General features: G+C 36.9%; 2 protein-coding genes across 3 annotated transcripts; one reads left to right on the top strand and one right to left on the bottom strand.

Moving 5' to 3' along the window:
- Nucleotides 1–2,228: 2,228 nt before the first annotated feature.
- LOC106114146 (uncharacterized) lies at nucleotides 2,229–6,978 on the bottom strand. Of its 2 annotated transcripts, none has more exons than XM_013307240.1 (15): nucleotides 6,816–6,978; nucleotides 6,282–6,385; nucleotides 6,110–6,181; nucleotides 5,575–5,724; nucleotides 5,212–5,410; nucleotides 4,887–5,057; nucleotides 4,532–4,695; nucleotides 4,323–4,454; nucleotides 4,054–4,155; nucleotides 3,732–3,899; nucleotides 3,469–3,594; nucleotides 3,099–3,190; nucleotides 2,706–2,895; nucleotides 2,379–2,441; nucleotides 2,229–2,296 (listed from the first exon to the last, which is right to left on the bottom strand). In XM_013307240.1, exons 1-15 carry the CDS (start codon nucleotides 6,907–6,909, stop codon nucleotides 2,258–2,260), a joined length of 1,866 nt encoding a protein of 621 aa, XP_013162694.1. In that variant the 5' UTR covers nucleotides 6,910–6,978; the 3' UTR covers nucleotides 2,229–2,257. The 2 variants fall into 2 exon arrangements, with proteins under 2 accessions (XP_013162694.1, XP_013162696.1); XM_013307242.1 differs by having other exon boundaries at nucleotides 3,511–3,594.
- Nucleotides 6,979–7,179: 201 nt separating this feature from the next.
- On the top strand, nucleotides 7,180–17,948 carry LOC106114525 (ATP-binding cassette sub-family A member 12-like). The gene is made up of 31 exons (XM_013307770.1): nucleotides 7,180–7,499; nucleotides 7,898–7,997; nucleotides 8,074–8,168; nucleotides 8,371–8,476; nucleotides 8,767–8,855; nucleotides 9,078–9,245; nucleotides 9,597–9,813; nucleotides 9,935–10,102; nucleotides 10,296–10,489; nucleotides 10,689–10,826; nucleotides 11,045–11,177; nucleotides 11,457–11,611; nucleotides 11,733–11,960; nucleotides 12,078–12,216; nucleotides 12,383–12,626; nucleotides 12,805–12,866; nucleotides 12,972–13,081; nucleotides 13,291–13,516; nucleotides 13,678–13,959; nucleotides 14,084–14,305; nucleotides 14,400–14,522; nucleotides 14,607–14,831; nucleotides 14,926–15,029; nucleotides 15,186–15,333; nucleotides 15,520–15,633; nucleotides 15,717–15,850; nucleotides 16,035–16,182; nucleotides 16,281–16,491; nucleotides 16,634–16,782; nucleotides 17,077–17,156; nucleotides 17,425–17,948. Exons 1-31 carry the CDS (start codon nucleotides 7,332–7,334, stop codon nucleotides 17,611–17,613), a joined length of 4,869 nt encoding a protein of 1,622 aa, XP_013163224.1. The 5' UTR covers nucleotides 7,180–7,331; the 3' UTR covers nucleotides 17,614–17,948.
- The last annotated feature ends 47 nt before the right edge of the window (nucleotides 17,949–17,995 follow it).

Raw genomic sequence — 17,995 nt, 5'->3', positions numbered from 1 at the left:
ATTCTGTAGTGAATTTATTGCCAGTTTTACTTCAGCTGCAACTTTTGATATTTTATCATTTAATAACATCACTTATAGATAACGATAGGCGTAGATTAATTGTAAATCAAGTGCACGGGAAATTGGACCTTATTGCATTCGCTTTTTATCGCACGTAAAATATCATTGAGTTCTGATACAGAATACATGGATTTGCCATTATAAGGACGATAATAAAATAAAATTTTAGGTTATGCTTTTCTGTCATTCTGTTAGTAGAGATTTGAATAAATAGAATTACTATTTACCCTTACAGTTGTATATAAGTGAACTTAACACGGATATATGTATGTTATTATTACCTTTGTAAAAATATAAATTATAATTTTTCTAACCTCAAAATTTACCTTAGCGCCTAACAAACACAAATACGTAACATGATACACTAAAAGAAAAAATAAAAGATCTCATGTTTAGTTACATAAAAACGTATAAATTACTATAAGTAAATGAATTCAATAACTTATTTAAATGCTATGGTTTTCCGTATATTCGGTGCGAATGAGACATTTACACTCTACACTCTTATATTACACTATATCTAAGGGTCTATCATGAATATTTGCGATATGCGTTTTCGTAATTTCTTTGACAAATAATGGCAAAATTTGCATGAGTACTTAACGCCCGATATGAATGTAATACAAATTTTCGGCGGTAAATGAAATTACGAATACTTTCTTGCAAATCTTCGTGCTACGCCCTCTGCTTGTGATTTGGCATAATTATTGTAAAATTAATCTTATTGCGATGTTTATAAAGTGTATATTTTAATGTATTCAGTAATTGTGAGCTCAATCGCAACTTTTGCTCATAAAACTTTATACGTATTATTCTATTAAAATAATTTAACATCTCACTGAATTATCAAGATGGTTCTATTAGGACTTAGAATAAAAATAGTTCTATTATTGTATTTTCATAGATCAAATTAAGGGAAAATAGAAGTGCAAGAGAATTTTTTGATAACGTATTATTCAAAACCAAAGCTAAATCATACAATCTTTAAAAAAATAGATTTATCGGTCGAAAAAAAATTGCCCATCTATGATTTCCCGCCATTTCATCGAGGTGTTAAATAATATTAAAAATGCTATTTTGTATATAAAATTTCACAATGTATAAGTAAAGTGCTGGATAACTTACTAAGAAATAAATTAACCGACACAATACTTTATAGCAAAATTGTTCGCGTTTCACATCTTACAGAAGAAGAATAAGCTACTTGGAACTTATTGGTCAAATAAAGTAATCGTTGGTCTTTCACAATCTTACTAATATTATAAATGCGAATGTTTAGATGGATGTTTGTTTGAAGGTATATCCAGAACGGCTGCGTGGTTCCCGCTGAAATTTGACATTGATGTAGAACATAGTCATAATATAATAACATAAGAAGGCATAGACTACAATTTTTTTTTTAATTCCGCGCTGATGGAATTGCGGCCGCCAGCCAGTGTCTAAATACGCTGTCAAACACAAACTATTTTTAGACTGAGACGAAGTATTATGTGTCAATTAGTTTGTTTGTTATTTCAGCACTTTACTTAGACATTGCGAAACAGATCCTTAGCTTAAGAAAATACGTTTATGTGAGATTAACTTTTTAAACCAGAGAGAGACCTTAAGATTTTTACGACCATTATGATGCTTTGATAATTAAAATATTATAGTTTATTATTTATTTAATATTTAAGTGTATCGTTATCAGTATCAGCTTCAAAATGTTTACAAATGTACTAAATAAAAGTATTATATTAAATATTAATTTTAAGTTTTACATTCCCAAGCCATTCCTTAAAATAAAAACAATTGAGATAATTGTTATTTGTTGTGTGTTTTACAAAATAAAAATCATTGCTTGAGCTATTTTGTTGTTTTATTTATTTAAAGTCGTCTTATATGCCAATAATTTGGACACAATATTGCTACTTGAACTCAATCTTACCAATAATATAAATGCCACTGGTTAGATGGATGTTTGTTAGAAGGTATCTCTAGAACAACTGCACGGATTTTACTAAAAATTTGGCATATATGTAGAACATAGCCTGGAAGAAAACATAGACTACTAATTTTTTTTTGTTCACTCCGTGCGGACAGAGTTGCGGGCAACAACTAGTATAAACATAATGAAGTATTAACGTAATTAAAAATAGGTACAAATACGTCAAGTAACATTTTTAATGAATAAATGAAATTCGTTACATCAATAATTTCAATCGTCACCGTGATCCTCTTCGTCATCGTCTTCATGCTGAAAAAAAAACAATTTTTATATAATAATATTTGCTCATCTTGTAAAAAATCAAAGAATAATCAAAACTTTTAAAACATACATCAGGTTCAGGTCCCGCATCTGGCTCTGGTTCCGGTTCCGGTTCAGATGGTGGTATCACTTCCTGTTAAATATTTCAAAATTAAAAGATAAATATCTCTCAACAAACATCAATGAAAAACTGTAACTGTGTGAAGGATAAATTTAGAGCACTTTAATATCATAATATAAAATCAGATTTACGTTTTCTAAGAGAACTAAACACCTTATTAATCCAAATGACAATTCATTTTAATACTGTCCAAAGCAAACTACGTTCTTAATAAAAAGGTCCTAGACCAAGACTAAAATGCTTAAGTAACAAGAGTAGTTGAAACGAAATCCTTACCACAACCTGTTCCTCTTCGACGACACTCTCCTCCTCAACATATTCATCACCGTAGCCCACAGGGAACATTGCCAGGCAGTCTCTCTCGCCAGACTCTAAATCGCTGCTTATATAACACGGGTTCAGCCCCGCCAGGGTCAGAAGAGCATTGCTACGCTTCCGAGAGACCATCAGCGCTAAACGGTCACGACTGTTGGTGATAAATTGTAGCTTTTTAACACATTCACTGCTAAGATTTCCAATAAAATCGTATTAGCATTGAACGTGTTAATGTAGTAACAATTATTAGTTACATCACTAGCTACTCCTATTTGCGGCTATTGCAAGTTCAGCGGTCTAAGTGACCTTGAACCGCCGAAAGAATTAAACGGCAAATAAACTGTAAAAACTTACTGTTTCCTCAGCCTCGTCAACTGGTCGTACTGCTTTATGGTGAATGCGACGTGCTCCATAGCGTAAGGGTCTTCTCCCATAAAAATACCAGCCTATAAAACAATTTAAATCATCTGTTCTAGTTATATTAATAAATTAGGTTATAAATATTATAACAACAAACATTCAACAGACGAAAGGCGAAATTACTTCGACTTTACGCTTATCTTCGGCTTGGTCGTGATATTCTACCGACCAAGGGAATCATTCGTGCAGGATCTAAAGTTGCTGATGCTACTCTAGTTGAGTCAAATTTATGTAAATAAGTAACGAATGAAATAAGTAATCAAAGATTTTAGAATTGATTACACGTTGATATCTGTGAAATGACCTGTATGATATCTCCTGGGAACTGCTTCATGGCATCTTTTACCTCGTGCCGCTTGTCCACAGAGAACATAACTAGCACGTGCGGCGGCAGATGTTCCGACTCCAGCGTAGTTATCTGCTGCACCACCTACATATGAAAGAACACAAGCAACAAAGTTATTATGTCATTAAATGAAGGAGACGCAGAATAACTAAACTGAGGTTAGTTTAAAGTCCAGTGTTAATTAGTCTCTACATTCTATTAATTATGCACGCAGAAATTACTTTAGGAAAAAAGAAAGCAAGTCCATTAGCTTTTGCCAGTTCGTTAGGTGGCGCGTATAGTCCCGGCACGAACAGTCCTCCCGGAGGAATGTAGTCCTCTCCCTCCACCGACACATCGGAGTGGAAAACCTCCTCTTCTTCCACCACCTTCTCATGGTCTTCTTGCTCCTGGAGATAGAAAAATCTATACTTGATTTCTGAACGCAATAACCGGTAGACAATTAAATCGTATCTATTTCTAAAGTTTTGAAAATAATTTGCCTTTTCTATTTCCATTTCTTACATAAGTTTGACTACAAAAAATAAATAAAATCTTATTTACTTCTTCCACAACCTCCGGAGCTTCTTCCTCAACGATTTCTTCTCCAACACCTTCCCCTTCTACCTCTTCCTCGCCCGGTTCCGGTTCAGGCTCAGCAGGCAACTGTCAAGTTACAAGGGTCCTTTTATTTTTAACCAATTTTAACAGTTCGAAATTTGGACTTTTTTATCAACGTCCACCACACGTCACCAAGTCTATCTCCACTGGCACCACCTCTTGTATTTATTTACGTAATGCGTAGTTATATTGAATGTTGTTAGGCGACTTACCCCAGCTTGTATCCTAGCCATCCTCTCCTCTTCCTTCCGCTTCTTCTCCTGGAACAATCTCTCCTCTTCTGCCTCTCGGGCTAGCCGTGCTTGCTCTGCTGCTAATCTTTCCTGTTCTTCTTTTTCTAAACGCTTAAATATTGTACATAAAAAATAAAGTTGTTTTGTAGAGTATATCATAGTTATCTAAGACCACTGTTGTGACTTACCAGTTTCTCGAGCTTGGCCTCGTAGCGCTGTCGACGCACCTCACGCGCTGTCTTGCTGACGGCGGCATAGCGTTCATAGGCTGGCACTAGCGGCACCTGCTTCTCCGGCGGCACATCTTCCTTCGGTACCGGAATCTCCTCGTACAACGTGTATCGGAGTAGCTCTTTAGAAATACATTGTCATTACTAGCAATTTAACAGTTTTCATTCGTTCACTTCACATTTTGAGACTAGCTAATATGTATAAGTCATTATCCTCGTAATTACTTGTCAACAAATTTTGTATTATGTCTTCTGTAGATCAGAGTGTTCATGTATTGGGTAATAGTAGGTACATCATCAATAAATCACGTACTGACAAAGTTCCTTGTATCTGTGTCAAACATTTTGAAGAGCACGACGAGCACCTCGCCGGAGAGCAGAGCGTGCACACAGGCCTCGTTCGGCTCCACGTCGCTCATGTACAACGCCTCGGGCACCATCTCCTCCGTCAGCTGTATAGTCTCCTTAGCGCCCACCTGGATGTCTGATATGTATTCATAGATTTACTAATAATTCATACATAACCTAGCTAAAACCTAGAAATATCTTCCAGTAGGAAAGCAATTTTATTTTTTCGATAGAGTATTCTTTCAATATTGGCATCTCCTCTTTACAGATATCATAAACTGAAAACGTACTAATAAGATCCCATTTCTCGTAAAGATCGACATGCGCTTGGTGGCAGTGTGGCCAGTATATGATGTAGTTGAGCTGCGTGAGGTCCTTGGCCATCCTCTCGGCAACTCTCTTCTTGCGGGCGGCCAGCGTTAGGATGCGTATACGTTCTCTCGCCTGATGTGCTTCTTCTTCTTGCTTTAATTCCATTTCTATCTTTTCCTGTGTTAAATTACAGTTGTTTAAAATATTTCTAAAAATGAGTAAACCTATTGTCATACCCTGGTTGCATTTAACGCTCTTCTTTGTAGATTGTAGATTTTGTCAGCTCAGAAAATTTTTCCACAAAATTTGCAATTCCTTTTTAAGAGTATTGTATAACGTACAGACTCTTCAGGCAGAAGTTCTTCAATGGGCTGCTTGGGTCGCTCTATGCCGGTCTCCAACTCCTGCTTCATGAAGGCGAGCTCCTCCTCGATGATTCGGCAGAGCTCGATGCCGTTTGCGCCGAACATAGCCCGCGTCAGCTTACCCTTCTGCGAAATTCATATAGGTTGCTAACCCTTTTTTTTTTAGAGGGGAATGCTTTATGCATACTCCGCGCCCCAGGGGGGACGCGGTAGTTATGTGGGATTCTCCTCCATAGCGGAGGCATACCCACTAAACCCCTCTGTTCCTCCAACGCATCGGGACGGGACCACGGGCACGCTTTCGCTCTCGTCCGCGGCCAGGTTGCTAACCCTAAAGGCAATAACACGCGCCTAAGAAACGAAGAATATAGCATGTACCTTGGGGGCGCTAAAAATCTTTGGGTAAAATATTAACAAACACTGTTCCATGCACAGACACGCACTTTGCCTGCAAACTTTTTTTTCTGACTGCCCCATATCGGATAATTTATATCTCATGATTTATACTTACAACTATAAAAAGAAAGACTGGTTCGCTCTTGCCTCTAAACCTTACTAAGACATCTATTTGGTCAGCCAATGCCTAAAAAATATATATATTAGGGGACTTAATTGCTCACAGTAGAGGTTACTTGACAATAATATGTCTCAATTTCACAAAAAGACGAAAAATATTTTAATACCTTTCCCATAGCTATCCTATCTTGGCCTATTTCTAGCTTGCCCTTCCTGATAGCATTATTGGTGGCCAGGCATGGGCCGCAGAAGTCTGAGTACACTTCCATACCTGAAGCAAACATCAAATGAATAATTGTGTGATGAACAAAACCGTATTTAACAAAAATTTGGTAGGTGCACATACGCAAATTCTAAATGCAAACATCATCATCAGCTCACTATACGTCCCCACAGAGGGGCTCGGAGCCTACCCTAAGTTAAGGGTGATTAGGCCAGGCCTTAGGAAATAAGAACATGGCACTCGTAAAATAGAAAGACAAAGAAGTTATAAAAAATCTAAAAGATTTAGCAAGGTTTGGCTCTGTACCACTATCTTATATATAGATTACCATGAGTTTCTACAACCGAAAACATACAAAAGCCTAGTTTCATCTTTCTCTCTCCAAGAGAATGAGAGAGGGATGAGAATACGTTTTTGTCCAAACGTTTTCCACAATGAAAACTCGAATTTATACTGTCATCTTGTTATGAAAACATACATATAAGCTGATCCATATGTTCTAACAAATACTCCTGGAACTCCTCGTTCGTTTCTACAGTATCTTGTATAGATACTTGTCCTTTACGTGCCATTTTCCTATTTAATAAATCCTTTACTTAATTTAAACTACTATCCTTATTTTGCTTCTTATTACAGCTAGCTGTCAGATTGATGTGAGTGTAATTTTTTTAAACAATATTTGTCGACAGACTTACAGTTTACACTGTTGAAACGCCTGACAGAAACATATAGCTATCTCTATTTCCACAACATGAGAATGAAAGAGATGTCTTCTGTACAGATGTTTCGTCAAATTCGGTTAAAACAACCTCTCAGAGGTTTTACTTCTATCATTGCTTAAATTAAATCTTTTTTAATATCACGTCACTGTCAATATAGTGTCTATAAATACAACACAGAGGAGTTATGATATAAAAATTACGATAAAGCATTATATTTGATGCCAACAATCATTCAAAATTTAAAAAACATATTCCGGACATAGTTACTCAGAATGAATGTATTTACAGTTTTAATGTGGAAGCATTACATAATAAGAAAGCGACACATGTGCATGACAATATTGGAGTTGTTCACTCCACTCTTCCTGTTATTACCTCTGATTGGATTTCGCAACGTTACTACGACAATACAAGACAATGCTCTCAGATCTCCACCAACGGTAAGAGACACTGCGTCAAATCACCAAAAACATGAACATCGTTTTACTTATTATGTGATTGATCGGTGATACAATGGGCCGGTCGCTTGTTTTCAAGTATCAAATTCGTGTTTAATTTCACTCTGGGTGCGTTGTTATCTTATTTCTACGAATTGTGGTTTTTTTTGTATCCCTTTCCTCAGTCCTCATAGAGGACCGCTTTTTTATACTTAATACAAATAAAAGATCATTCTAAAATGTTAAAAAAAATTATGGTTAAAATGGTGGACTTGTGAGAAGCAATTCGTAGCTCCTTTTCTGCTGGCATGACTAACCGCGCAACGGTTCACGATAATGTATAAATAGAATAAAAGTAATTGTAAATTAAAGAATGTAAGCAAGCAATTTGTGTATTGCAGGCGCCGCATCTTGTGTACACACCGAACACGGAACTGACTAGCAGGCTTATAGAAAAAGTTTCGGACACCCTGTACATACCTCCATACGAACCTATTCCAGGTATGGCCAACCAGAATATTTAAAGTTTTAGGTTTTTAAAAAGTAAATTAGGTTAATGATAAAAATTATGAAACAGATAAAATGGAGCACAGTTACATGAGATCGCACGAAATAAAATCAGAAGAAGAACTGAATCTATTGCAGTCCGTCGATGGTCTTGTGGTTTTTGAGGTACATTATGTTTTATAAACAGGGTGTTACAAATTAAGTACTAAATCTTTGAGCATCCGTCATACCAACATTGTTTATTACATCTCGACTTTATAGATCTTCAATTTCATCAATGCTTCATGAAACCGCGCTACTTTTGATTCGCTTTTAAGGATCACATAATCTAGCTTAGTTTTTTATTGAATAATCATTTGCCTTCTAGAATCTAGATGGTGAATATTTACCGGATTATCTTAATTATACAATACATTTAAGAAATCCGCATCACCTCACAGTCATGACAAGGAGAAGGGATTACGAACATTTAGGTAAGTTTGTTCTTTGAGTATATTTCTTCAAATACTTGTCCTTTATTTACGTAATAGGCTGCCAATTTAAATCCATCGATGAGAAATGGTGCAAATTGTACTTATGATAGGCATCTAATCAAAGAATGAGGGATCAGGATCCCTACTTAAATTAAAACAAAGAACAACAGGAATTTATGAAATTCTGATTAAATATGATATTGATGAAAACGTAATACACAGACTCGATCCACATTATTTTTAGGTCACATTTCGTGTACATAATTATTAAATTTAATTGTTATTTCCAGATGAACTAAGCGAATCATTCCTCCGGGTTCAATGGGCTATAGATTCAAGCTTTATAAAAATAAAGGCCAACACAGATGATGATTTGCAGGTGTGTCTACAATAATCATTCGTTCCTTCATTTCTTTTATTTAGAATAAAATGTAGTTTATTAATAGCTTAATACGTTTTCTCATCATTCCACTAAACTTTAGGATTACGATAATAACAGAGTGGAATCCACAACCTCCTAGTCGCTAGTCTATACCTTTAACCATTATGTTTGTTGCTTCAACTTTCAGTAAGTTAATATAGTTAGCTACTGTGGTTTCAGAATATAACAATGAAGGAACTGAGGAGTAATGTTCACCAACTAGCCCTTGATCGTACATTATCCGATATCTTATTCTTTTCCTTGATCGCAGTCACTTTTATTGCCCCCATATTTTCCTTCACACAAATCATGCTGCGAATGAACGAAGACAAAACAACAGGAATCCAGGTAATCTAGTCCGATATATTTCTTACAATTAAACATGTCTCATAGATCCGGATACCAAAAGTTATCCTTCTCGTAGACTCAATGCAAAATGTAACAGGACTTAATGCCCTATAACCCTCCCTGCTATTCTTTAACTTGTTGCTCTCGACTTTATTTTCCATTACCGTATCCTCTGCAGACTCCACTTATGAAATTAAATGATACGTATATGATTAAAATACTCAGGTTAGAGGTTATCAAGATAGCATTTTTCCAATTGACTCCAAACGAGAAAGATATGTTTGATGGAGGAGTTCTTGTGATTCCATAAATTACCAAAATAAATATTTTGATAACTTCATCATCTTGCAGGAGATCTCTGAGATGGCTGGGGCATCGTCGTTAATGATATGTCTATCGCAATTAGTGAATTCATTTCCACCGTCGCTAATGATGGGTGTGGGCAGTAGTATAGTATGCCAACTGCTGGACATCGAGGCAAACCCCTTCATCACATTCACCGGCTGGTTCCTTCACTACATGACAGTAATCGCATTCGCTTTCGTCCTCAGCTACATCACCAAAACCAGTGAGATATATATAATATAGAATAATTACTGCTAGTGTTTAACTTAAGTCTGAGAAATTTGCACTAAGCTACTGTAAGTAACCTTTGCTTACTCTTTTGTATTTTATTGTATTTGTTTCAGTTTGGTACACAGTATCTATATCAATGTTAGTGTACCTCGCCACGTGGTTCCCTGCCATTATCATTGAAGTTGGAAGCTTTACTATTATAGGATTGATCCTAAAAGGATTGTTGCCTCACGCTCCATTCATCTGGTTTATTCATCAGATATTCGTAGCTAGTGAATTAGGTAAGAATTCGTTACATTTCTGTTACATCACAATCACTTCCATAAATCTATAAATAATTTCCAGCCTTTTTTAATAATTATAAGTTTCTAGCTGCGTATAGTCCACTGGTTTTTTGTGCATGGCCAATTCATTTTCGAACGTATTGACGAGTGGGTAAAATTTCAAGTATTAAGAATGTTAATCAAATTTTAGGTGTAGGAATTGATTTTTCCACTTGGTCCGGAGAGTTTCACCGCTTCGACGACGGTAGCAGGAGTGGCAGCATTCGACTTTCTTTCATCATGCAATTTCTACAAATTATCATGTGCTTTTTACTCACCTTTTACTTGGAGCTTGTAAGGCCGAGGAAGTTCGGTATTCAAAGACCTTGGCACTTTCTTTGTCAGGTACACGTTATCATTAAATATTACTTGCTAAATTAGGCAAAATGATGAATGCACTCTTTTTTGGTCCTAACCCAAAAACTCCCAATATTATGAATGAATGAATGAATGAATGAATGAATGAAAATATTATTGAACCTTGTTTCAAAATTTCGGTTGCAAGCATTGTAGGTGAAAAGATAAAGAATTTAACTTACTTTAGAAAGGATATTGGGAGAAACCACAAATTACCGAATGTGATAATCTAATGAAGATCAATCAAGACCCCGCCTATGAGAAATTCTTCCAGCAACCTCCGGAACCAGCGATTCAAGCGGTTGACATTGTTAATCTACAGAAGGTTAATATTTTTGCTTATTACTAAGTAACGTAATAATCTCCATTGTATTCATATATTACAGTGTCCATTTCATTGTGACCTCTAGCTTGAATTCCTTCAATGATAGAGGGTAAGATATGAAGAGTGACGTTTTATTTGTTTTGTGCCTTCATTCAATATGGTTTAATTGCTTTTTTACCTAATGTCTTACAACTATAACGAGAAGATCACTTTTCTAGATGTACAGAACAAACACTGGAGCGACGATATACGCTGTCGATAATATATCAGCTAGGTTCTACGAGGGGGAGATCACCGTTATTATAGGACACAACGGCGCGGGAAAGTCAACTCTTATATCGATTATTGCAGGTAGTTTATGATTATATGTTTAGTACCTATAACTGGTATTTATTAAACTGATATGTAAACTAGTCGGTGCCGCCTCCGGATGAATATACGTGAGTGTTTAGCCCTGTTTATATATCAGTTTAGTATAATGTTTCACGAAAGTTTTAATAATTTACTGGTATTTATTAACTTATATGTTGGATTACCAAATAAATGATTATTCGATGGTGTCATTGGCTGCTAGTGCTTTTTATTGTAAGTCGATGGTTGCTTTATCTATCAATTCAACTTTCATTTCAGGAATGTTAAGACAAACATCAGGAAATGTGTATATAAACGGACTTGATACATTGACACGTCAAGTAGACTTGAGACGTAAAGTTGCCATTTGTCCTCAGAGCAATACTTTGTACCCTGATTTGACTGTCCGGGAGCATTTAATGTTTTTTTGCATGGTAAGTAGCATTCAAAACTGTTAGTTAATGACTATCAAATACTTAGGATATGATTAACTTAATTATACCAATGAGGTTCTAGAAGTCTTTAATATAGAGTTGATATTTTCATGTGGCGCAGATGAGAGGTGATTCGATGGAAAAAGCGCAGGATTACGCGGAAGAAGTTATGAAGCAGTTGGACCTTTATTCTAAGGAGACGTGGACGCCGGAGAAGATGTCGCATGGGATGCTGCGGCGACTGCAGTTCGGCTGCACGCTATGCGGCGAAGCTAACCTGCTGTTGCTGGATGAACCCACTTCCGGCCTCGACGTCGAAGCCAGAAGGGAGATCTGGGATATATTGTTGGTGAGCATTTACCACCAACCCTCTTTGTGAGAGCAGAATTTGTCTTCTGAATTGTTTAATTCATGTCGGCAGCTTTCTTATTCTAATAATATTTTTACTTGTACTGATCATTTCAAGACACTCCGAGGTCATCGGACGGTAATCATGTCGACGCACTACATGGACGAGGCGGACATCTTGGCCGATCGCATTCTGGGCCTTCACTCGGGCATAATACGATGCTATGCGACCCCAGAATATCTCAAGAAAGCAATTGGTAAATATGTTAGTAATAGTCAACGAGGCAAATGAGATCCTTTGATACGTATATACATGATAGTGTAATTCATTAATGAACTCAATATAAAATATAAAACGGCGGATTTATCATTAAAACTTACTATTTTGTTACATTTGACAAATTATAACCAATTGACCCCAAGGTGCGGGATTTCGTGTGTCAATAACAACGCGACAGCTACCAGACCTGCACAAGATCTGTTCAGTGATGCGCGAGATGTCTCCCGATGCTGAACTGAGCGACAAGATTCTGCGTACGCTTGTCTACGAAATCTCCCCCGCAACTGACATGGAGTGCCTCCTTAATAAGCTTGAAGCCTGCAGATCCAAGCTTGATATAGAATCTATTGGGATTGGCACTGTAACAATGGAAGAAGTTTTTATGAAGTGAGTCAGTTGTATTTTTAAGGTAATTACGTGGCTGTTCTCAACCTTTAAGCTTTATTTATCTTCGACAGAGATTAAATCTTTGAGGTCAAGAAAGCTGATTAATTAAATATAAATTTTTATTCCTATTATGTATATAATAAATGAGCCGTCTATTTAAATAACTTTGGTGTCTTAGGTTGTGTAGCGATATTTGCTTGGATGCGTTTCACCAAAGTGTGCAATTTTTAAAAAAATCGGGTGAGTTAAATATATATTTTTCTAAGGTTTAAATTTGATTAAAAAAAATCATCAGTGATGTCTAGCAATTGCTATTTAAGTAAATAATCTTTCGTTTATTTTAAGAGGAGTTCTGTTTTGACCCGAGATGGACGGTATTTTTGACCCAGACGAGAGAATTGTTCAGGAGGCAGATTGACTTTAGTCTATCAAAACTTGTACCGTTTTTATTGCTGGTAAGTTTTAAATTGTACCAATTGAATACCTACCTCAAATTATTGATGAAAAATCATGTAAATATTAAAAATGATTCATATCATTCTTACGCAAATAAAAAATCTCTTCGCGCACTTATTGCCCTAAGGTACTAGTAGTGACTACAATTGCCCGCGACTTGGCAAAAAGAACTTAAGTAACATACTAATTAGTTTAAAACTTGTTTCAGCAATTCATTTGTCCCTTGGCTCTGTGCCTGCTTCTAACTAACGTGTTAAACAATCCACATGTCCTGGCCTATTTAAAAATGGACCTGAACATGTACAATGAAGTAGACGCGCCTGTTGCTACCTATGATATCAGCAGCAGTGGCGACCTCGGCGACATCATAGATAAACTAAAGATCGCCTACCCACATCTCATACTGCGTCAAGCGAAAGCACAAACTGGTCACCGTGCGTATATTTTTGGCGTTATACATTTTGGGCTCTGTCAAAGGAAAACAATGATAGTTACGTGAGCCCCCCCTCCCATTTATTAAAAGCTCGATATGGAAGCTTATGCAAAATTAGAACCAACTTTCGGCTATCACACTTTGATTGTTTGTTTTTTGCAGATAACTGCGATTGTGATAAATGTAAATCGCAGAAGAGAACATTCTCCAGAGATATCATCGATGTTTACGTGGACGATCACCAGGCGAAGCTAAACTACGACAGCAGCGTGAAGCATTCAGCGTCTGTTGGATTAAACTTGCTTAGCAACATCATAGCCGCTCAGCGGCTGGGTGCTAGTTACGAGCCGTTCATCACAATGCGCGTCATCTACGGCTACTTTGACTGGAAAAAGCCGAAAAGTGAACTTAATTGTTACATGTTCGCATCTATAAGCGTGTATAGTAAGTTTAGTTTAACATTTTTTAAAGATCATACTTAAGTATAAAACTAATATTAACATCAATCCTTTGGTAAATTATCCTTCTTTCTTACTCGACTGACCTATCCAATTGTTTAAATGGCCAGTAATATTATCGGCGGCGATGAATGACATAATGCTGCCGTACCGAGAGCGAATGGCGTACACTCGCTACCTGCACGTAAAGGCCGGCTGCCCATCTGTGCTCTACTGGCTGGTCACGCTGCTCTACAACATGGGCCACTATCTCCTGCTACACTGCAGTGGCACCATCATCGCCGCCACAGTACTCGACAAAGACGACACTCTCGATAACGTCGAAACAATGAGTTAGTAATGAAGAATATAAAACGTGTTCCAATTTTTTATTGAGAATTCAACCTCAAGAAGAAAAGAGTTCCAAACTCGTTCTGTCTTTTTCAGATGCCTACTTACTTGCCCTTATCATGTCGGGATTGAGCTTTTTCACATTTGTATATTTCCTGACGTATTTCTGCCATGAGAAGACTATCGGTTTGGTAGTTTTGCTGCTTCTGATTTATTTTGGTAAATAACTCTTATTGTGTTATCTACACTTATAACATTATATCTTAGTAGGAAATACATAAATAATATATCTCCATACATCAGGTTTGTATGCTCATGTACTTAAGTTCGCTTACGAGAGCCTTGGCGTGCATCATGGAACTCTGTTGTTGGTGGACAACTTAAGCATGTTCATACCGATGTATATATTCGTGCTGTCGATCAAAAGGCTTACGAATTCTGCACGCTACAACCAAATGTGCCTGTATTACCACCAGTTTTGTAGCCAGGCGCAAGGACCGCTGGATTATCCTTCGGATGTTTGTTGCGGTAATTTTCATTTTTATTTTTCCTAATTTGCTGCAAGTCTACAAAAACTCACGACAAATACACAAAGCAAATTGCCAACTACAAATTTATTCAGACAGGTCCATGGGGTATGGTCACTGGTTCAGTCCTTACAGAGTCTCGACGGATGGCATGGGTGTGCCGCTCTTAATAAATACTGCTCAAGTAATAGTTTTCACTGTAAGTATATGGTCACCAATTTTATCACACCAACACCTTAAGTTCTATTAACCAGTGTAAACCTTAACTATTAATAGATAAATTGTTGCTGAAATATAGAAGGAACGTTTCTACAACCGAATGGCCTTAACATAAAAGTAATCTTAACATTTGCAGACTCTTGTTTTACTGTTAGAGTATCAACATTTAGAAAAGTTATGGAATGAGATGAAAAAACGGCGCGCCTATCCTCTGCCAACTAGAAAATATGATAATCCAGATGTTTTTGCAGAAAAGGAGCAAGTAAGAACCACGATTGAAAGGCGTGAGTTAGTTTGAAGTACGAATCTTATCATAAAATAACGAAATTTGTTCCTAGACTGTGTCGATAGACATCGGGAGATTGTCCATACTTGTAGCCATCATCTACATAAATCAATTAATTACCAATAAATTGCTTTTGCTTTTTCTCGTGTTGTATTCATTTGCCTTGTCTTTCTGATTTAAACAGCAATTGAAACCATAAAGGAGACGATGCTTGTGAGTCGATGTTGGAAAGTCTACCTATTACAGCTTAGATGCAAATTCTTTGGTTTGAAAGACGTTAACTTTTCTCTAAGAAAAGGTAAGAAAGAGATTTACATTATATGTTTTTCTTCGCTTTTTGGTTTGATAAGTTTTAATTCTTTACAACTTGATTGTATACAGGGGAATGCTTCGGATTGACCGGACTAAATAGCAGCGGGAAAACTACGGTGTTCAAAATATTAACTCGCTACGATTTGCTCACGAGAGGAAATATTTTCGCCAACAGCTACTTCATTAATAAAGAGCCGGGCAATGTATGTTGATTTTCTTAAAGACCATTAAACCCCTTCAGTTTTAACTGAACAGTTTAAGTGTTCAGTAATATCGTACGTGTGTAGGCAGAACTGAATATCGTGCAGTTTAACTGACAATTATCGTTTTGCCTGCACACCTACGATTTAACTAAACAGCCCGACTTTCCAACATGTTTACTTTCAGTATTTACACAGTCTTGGCTACAGTCATCAGACATTCGGTATGGACTTCTTCCGGAGCGGCGAGGTGAACCTGCGAACATTGCTGGCTTTCCGTGGCCTCACCGCCGCGGATATCGAGTGTGAAAATAATACTTGGCTCAAAGTTATTGGTAAATAAGCCATCAGTGTTAATTTTAAATTAGTTGTGCCAGTACTAATCAAGAAATAATAATAACTTATGTATTTGAAATTCTTTTGCTGTATGAAGGTATGGATCAGTCGCGGTCATACATGGTGTCGGGTCTGAGTGGCGGCATGCGGCAGAGGCTGAGTACGGTGACGGCGCTGAGCGGTGGTACACCTATCTTGCTGATGGACGAGCCTACGAACGGCCTAGACCCCGCCGCGCGCCGTGTTATCTGGGAGGCCCTGGAGTACAACCTCTGCTACGGTCGCTCCCTCGTCTTAGCCTCGCACAAGTAAAACACAAACACATAACTTTAAAATATGATTCCGAATGTGGCGGAGCAATGACGTTTTGCCAGATAGTGAACGCATAGCTCAGTCCATCTGTGAATGTCAGTGCGACAAGACTACTGTCATAATAAATGTATTTCTTAGCATGGAGGAAGTTGAGCGGCTGTGTAACAACTTCACGGTCTTGGACGAGGGCGAGATGAGCATGTTGTGTACACCTACGCACTTCAGGCTTTCGTACGCTCGCGGCCACACTGTGCTCATCAAACTGCGCGTCAACAGCGTTGTAACAGGTAAGTAGCAAGAATTTTGATAATATAATATAATGTACATCGCTATTTTATAACCAGAATAAAATTATATGACAATTTGCATTTTTTTATTTCTTAAATGTTACAAGTAAAGGCCAAAGGTAACGCTTTGTTTTCATACAGGTTAAAAGAATACAAGTTAGGAAGAGAAACTAAACCTTTGTGTATACAATTCAAAACATATTCCACACGTCTTAGTAATTTTCTATGCTTTAAGCAGAAGAACGAAAAAAAGTCTGTAATCCTTCGTATTAAATATATTTATTTTGATACCAGATCCGGGATTATCACGAGTCGAAACGCTAAAAGAAAAGCTCACAGCAGAATTCAAAAGTCCCCTAAGAGACGAACATCTGGTAACTATGTCATTTATTACATATCAAAAGTATTTACTTTTAAATATTGATTTCTGTTTTATCCGAATTATGTATATTAGGACAAGATTTTTGAAGATTCGCTTTCTACAGAAAAAGTAAAGATATAATAATAAGTAAAGAAATGGTATGATAGAAGGTACACCTTTTAGTGTATAATTTATCATACCATTTAAATTCTTCATCGAAAAGTAGAAGTATAGAAAAATTTATTGGTCCAATAGTTGCTCTAACAACTCGTTGTCTCTAGACCTGCCTGAGGTACATCGTAGAGGCGCGGCTACACTACAGCGAGGTCTACTGCAAGGTGTACGAGCTGACGCAGGAGTTTGCAGACATCGTAGAGGACTTTTCGGTGTTCGACGGCACTTTGGAGGACGGCTTTATCCAGTTCGTACAAGACAGCCGCTTTAACGTGCGCCAAGCACAGACCTGGTAGCTCACGCGCTTGGTAATCGCGGAAACGTTATGTGATGGTACTTTTCTAAGCGTGCATTTACAAGGAATGTAGTGCGATAAATTTTAGAGTAAGTATCAGAATGCATAGTTTACTGTGAATTTACAGTGTCTTAACATATAGAGCGATGACAATATGTCTTTATACAAACGTTTGGACTGTGAAAACCTACAGCTATGTTAAACATTCTCAACGCAGAAATTGTAATATTATCTATGGTTATGCGAAAGTCGCTTTTTTGAAGCTGCATTTTTTTAGTATGACTTTAACGTTTTAATGTTATCACGTTTTCTTATGTACGAGGTGAAAATATATTGTGACAATAGCTCTAGTACATTTTATTTACTACAGAAATACCAATAAT

The sequence above is a fragment of the Papilio xuthus genome, unplaced genomic scaffold, assembly GCF_000836235.2.
Source record: "Papilio xuthus unplaced genomic scaffold, Pxut_1.1 DF828142.1, whole genome shotgun sequence".
Taxonomy (NCBI): Eukaryota; Metazoa; Arthropoda; class Insecta; order Lepidoptera; family Papilionidae; genus Papilio; species Papilio xuthus.
Note: the sequence above shows the minus strand (reverse complement) of the source record. Positions and strands in the feature narration are given on the sequence as shown.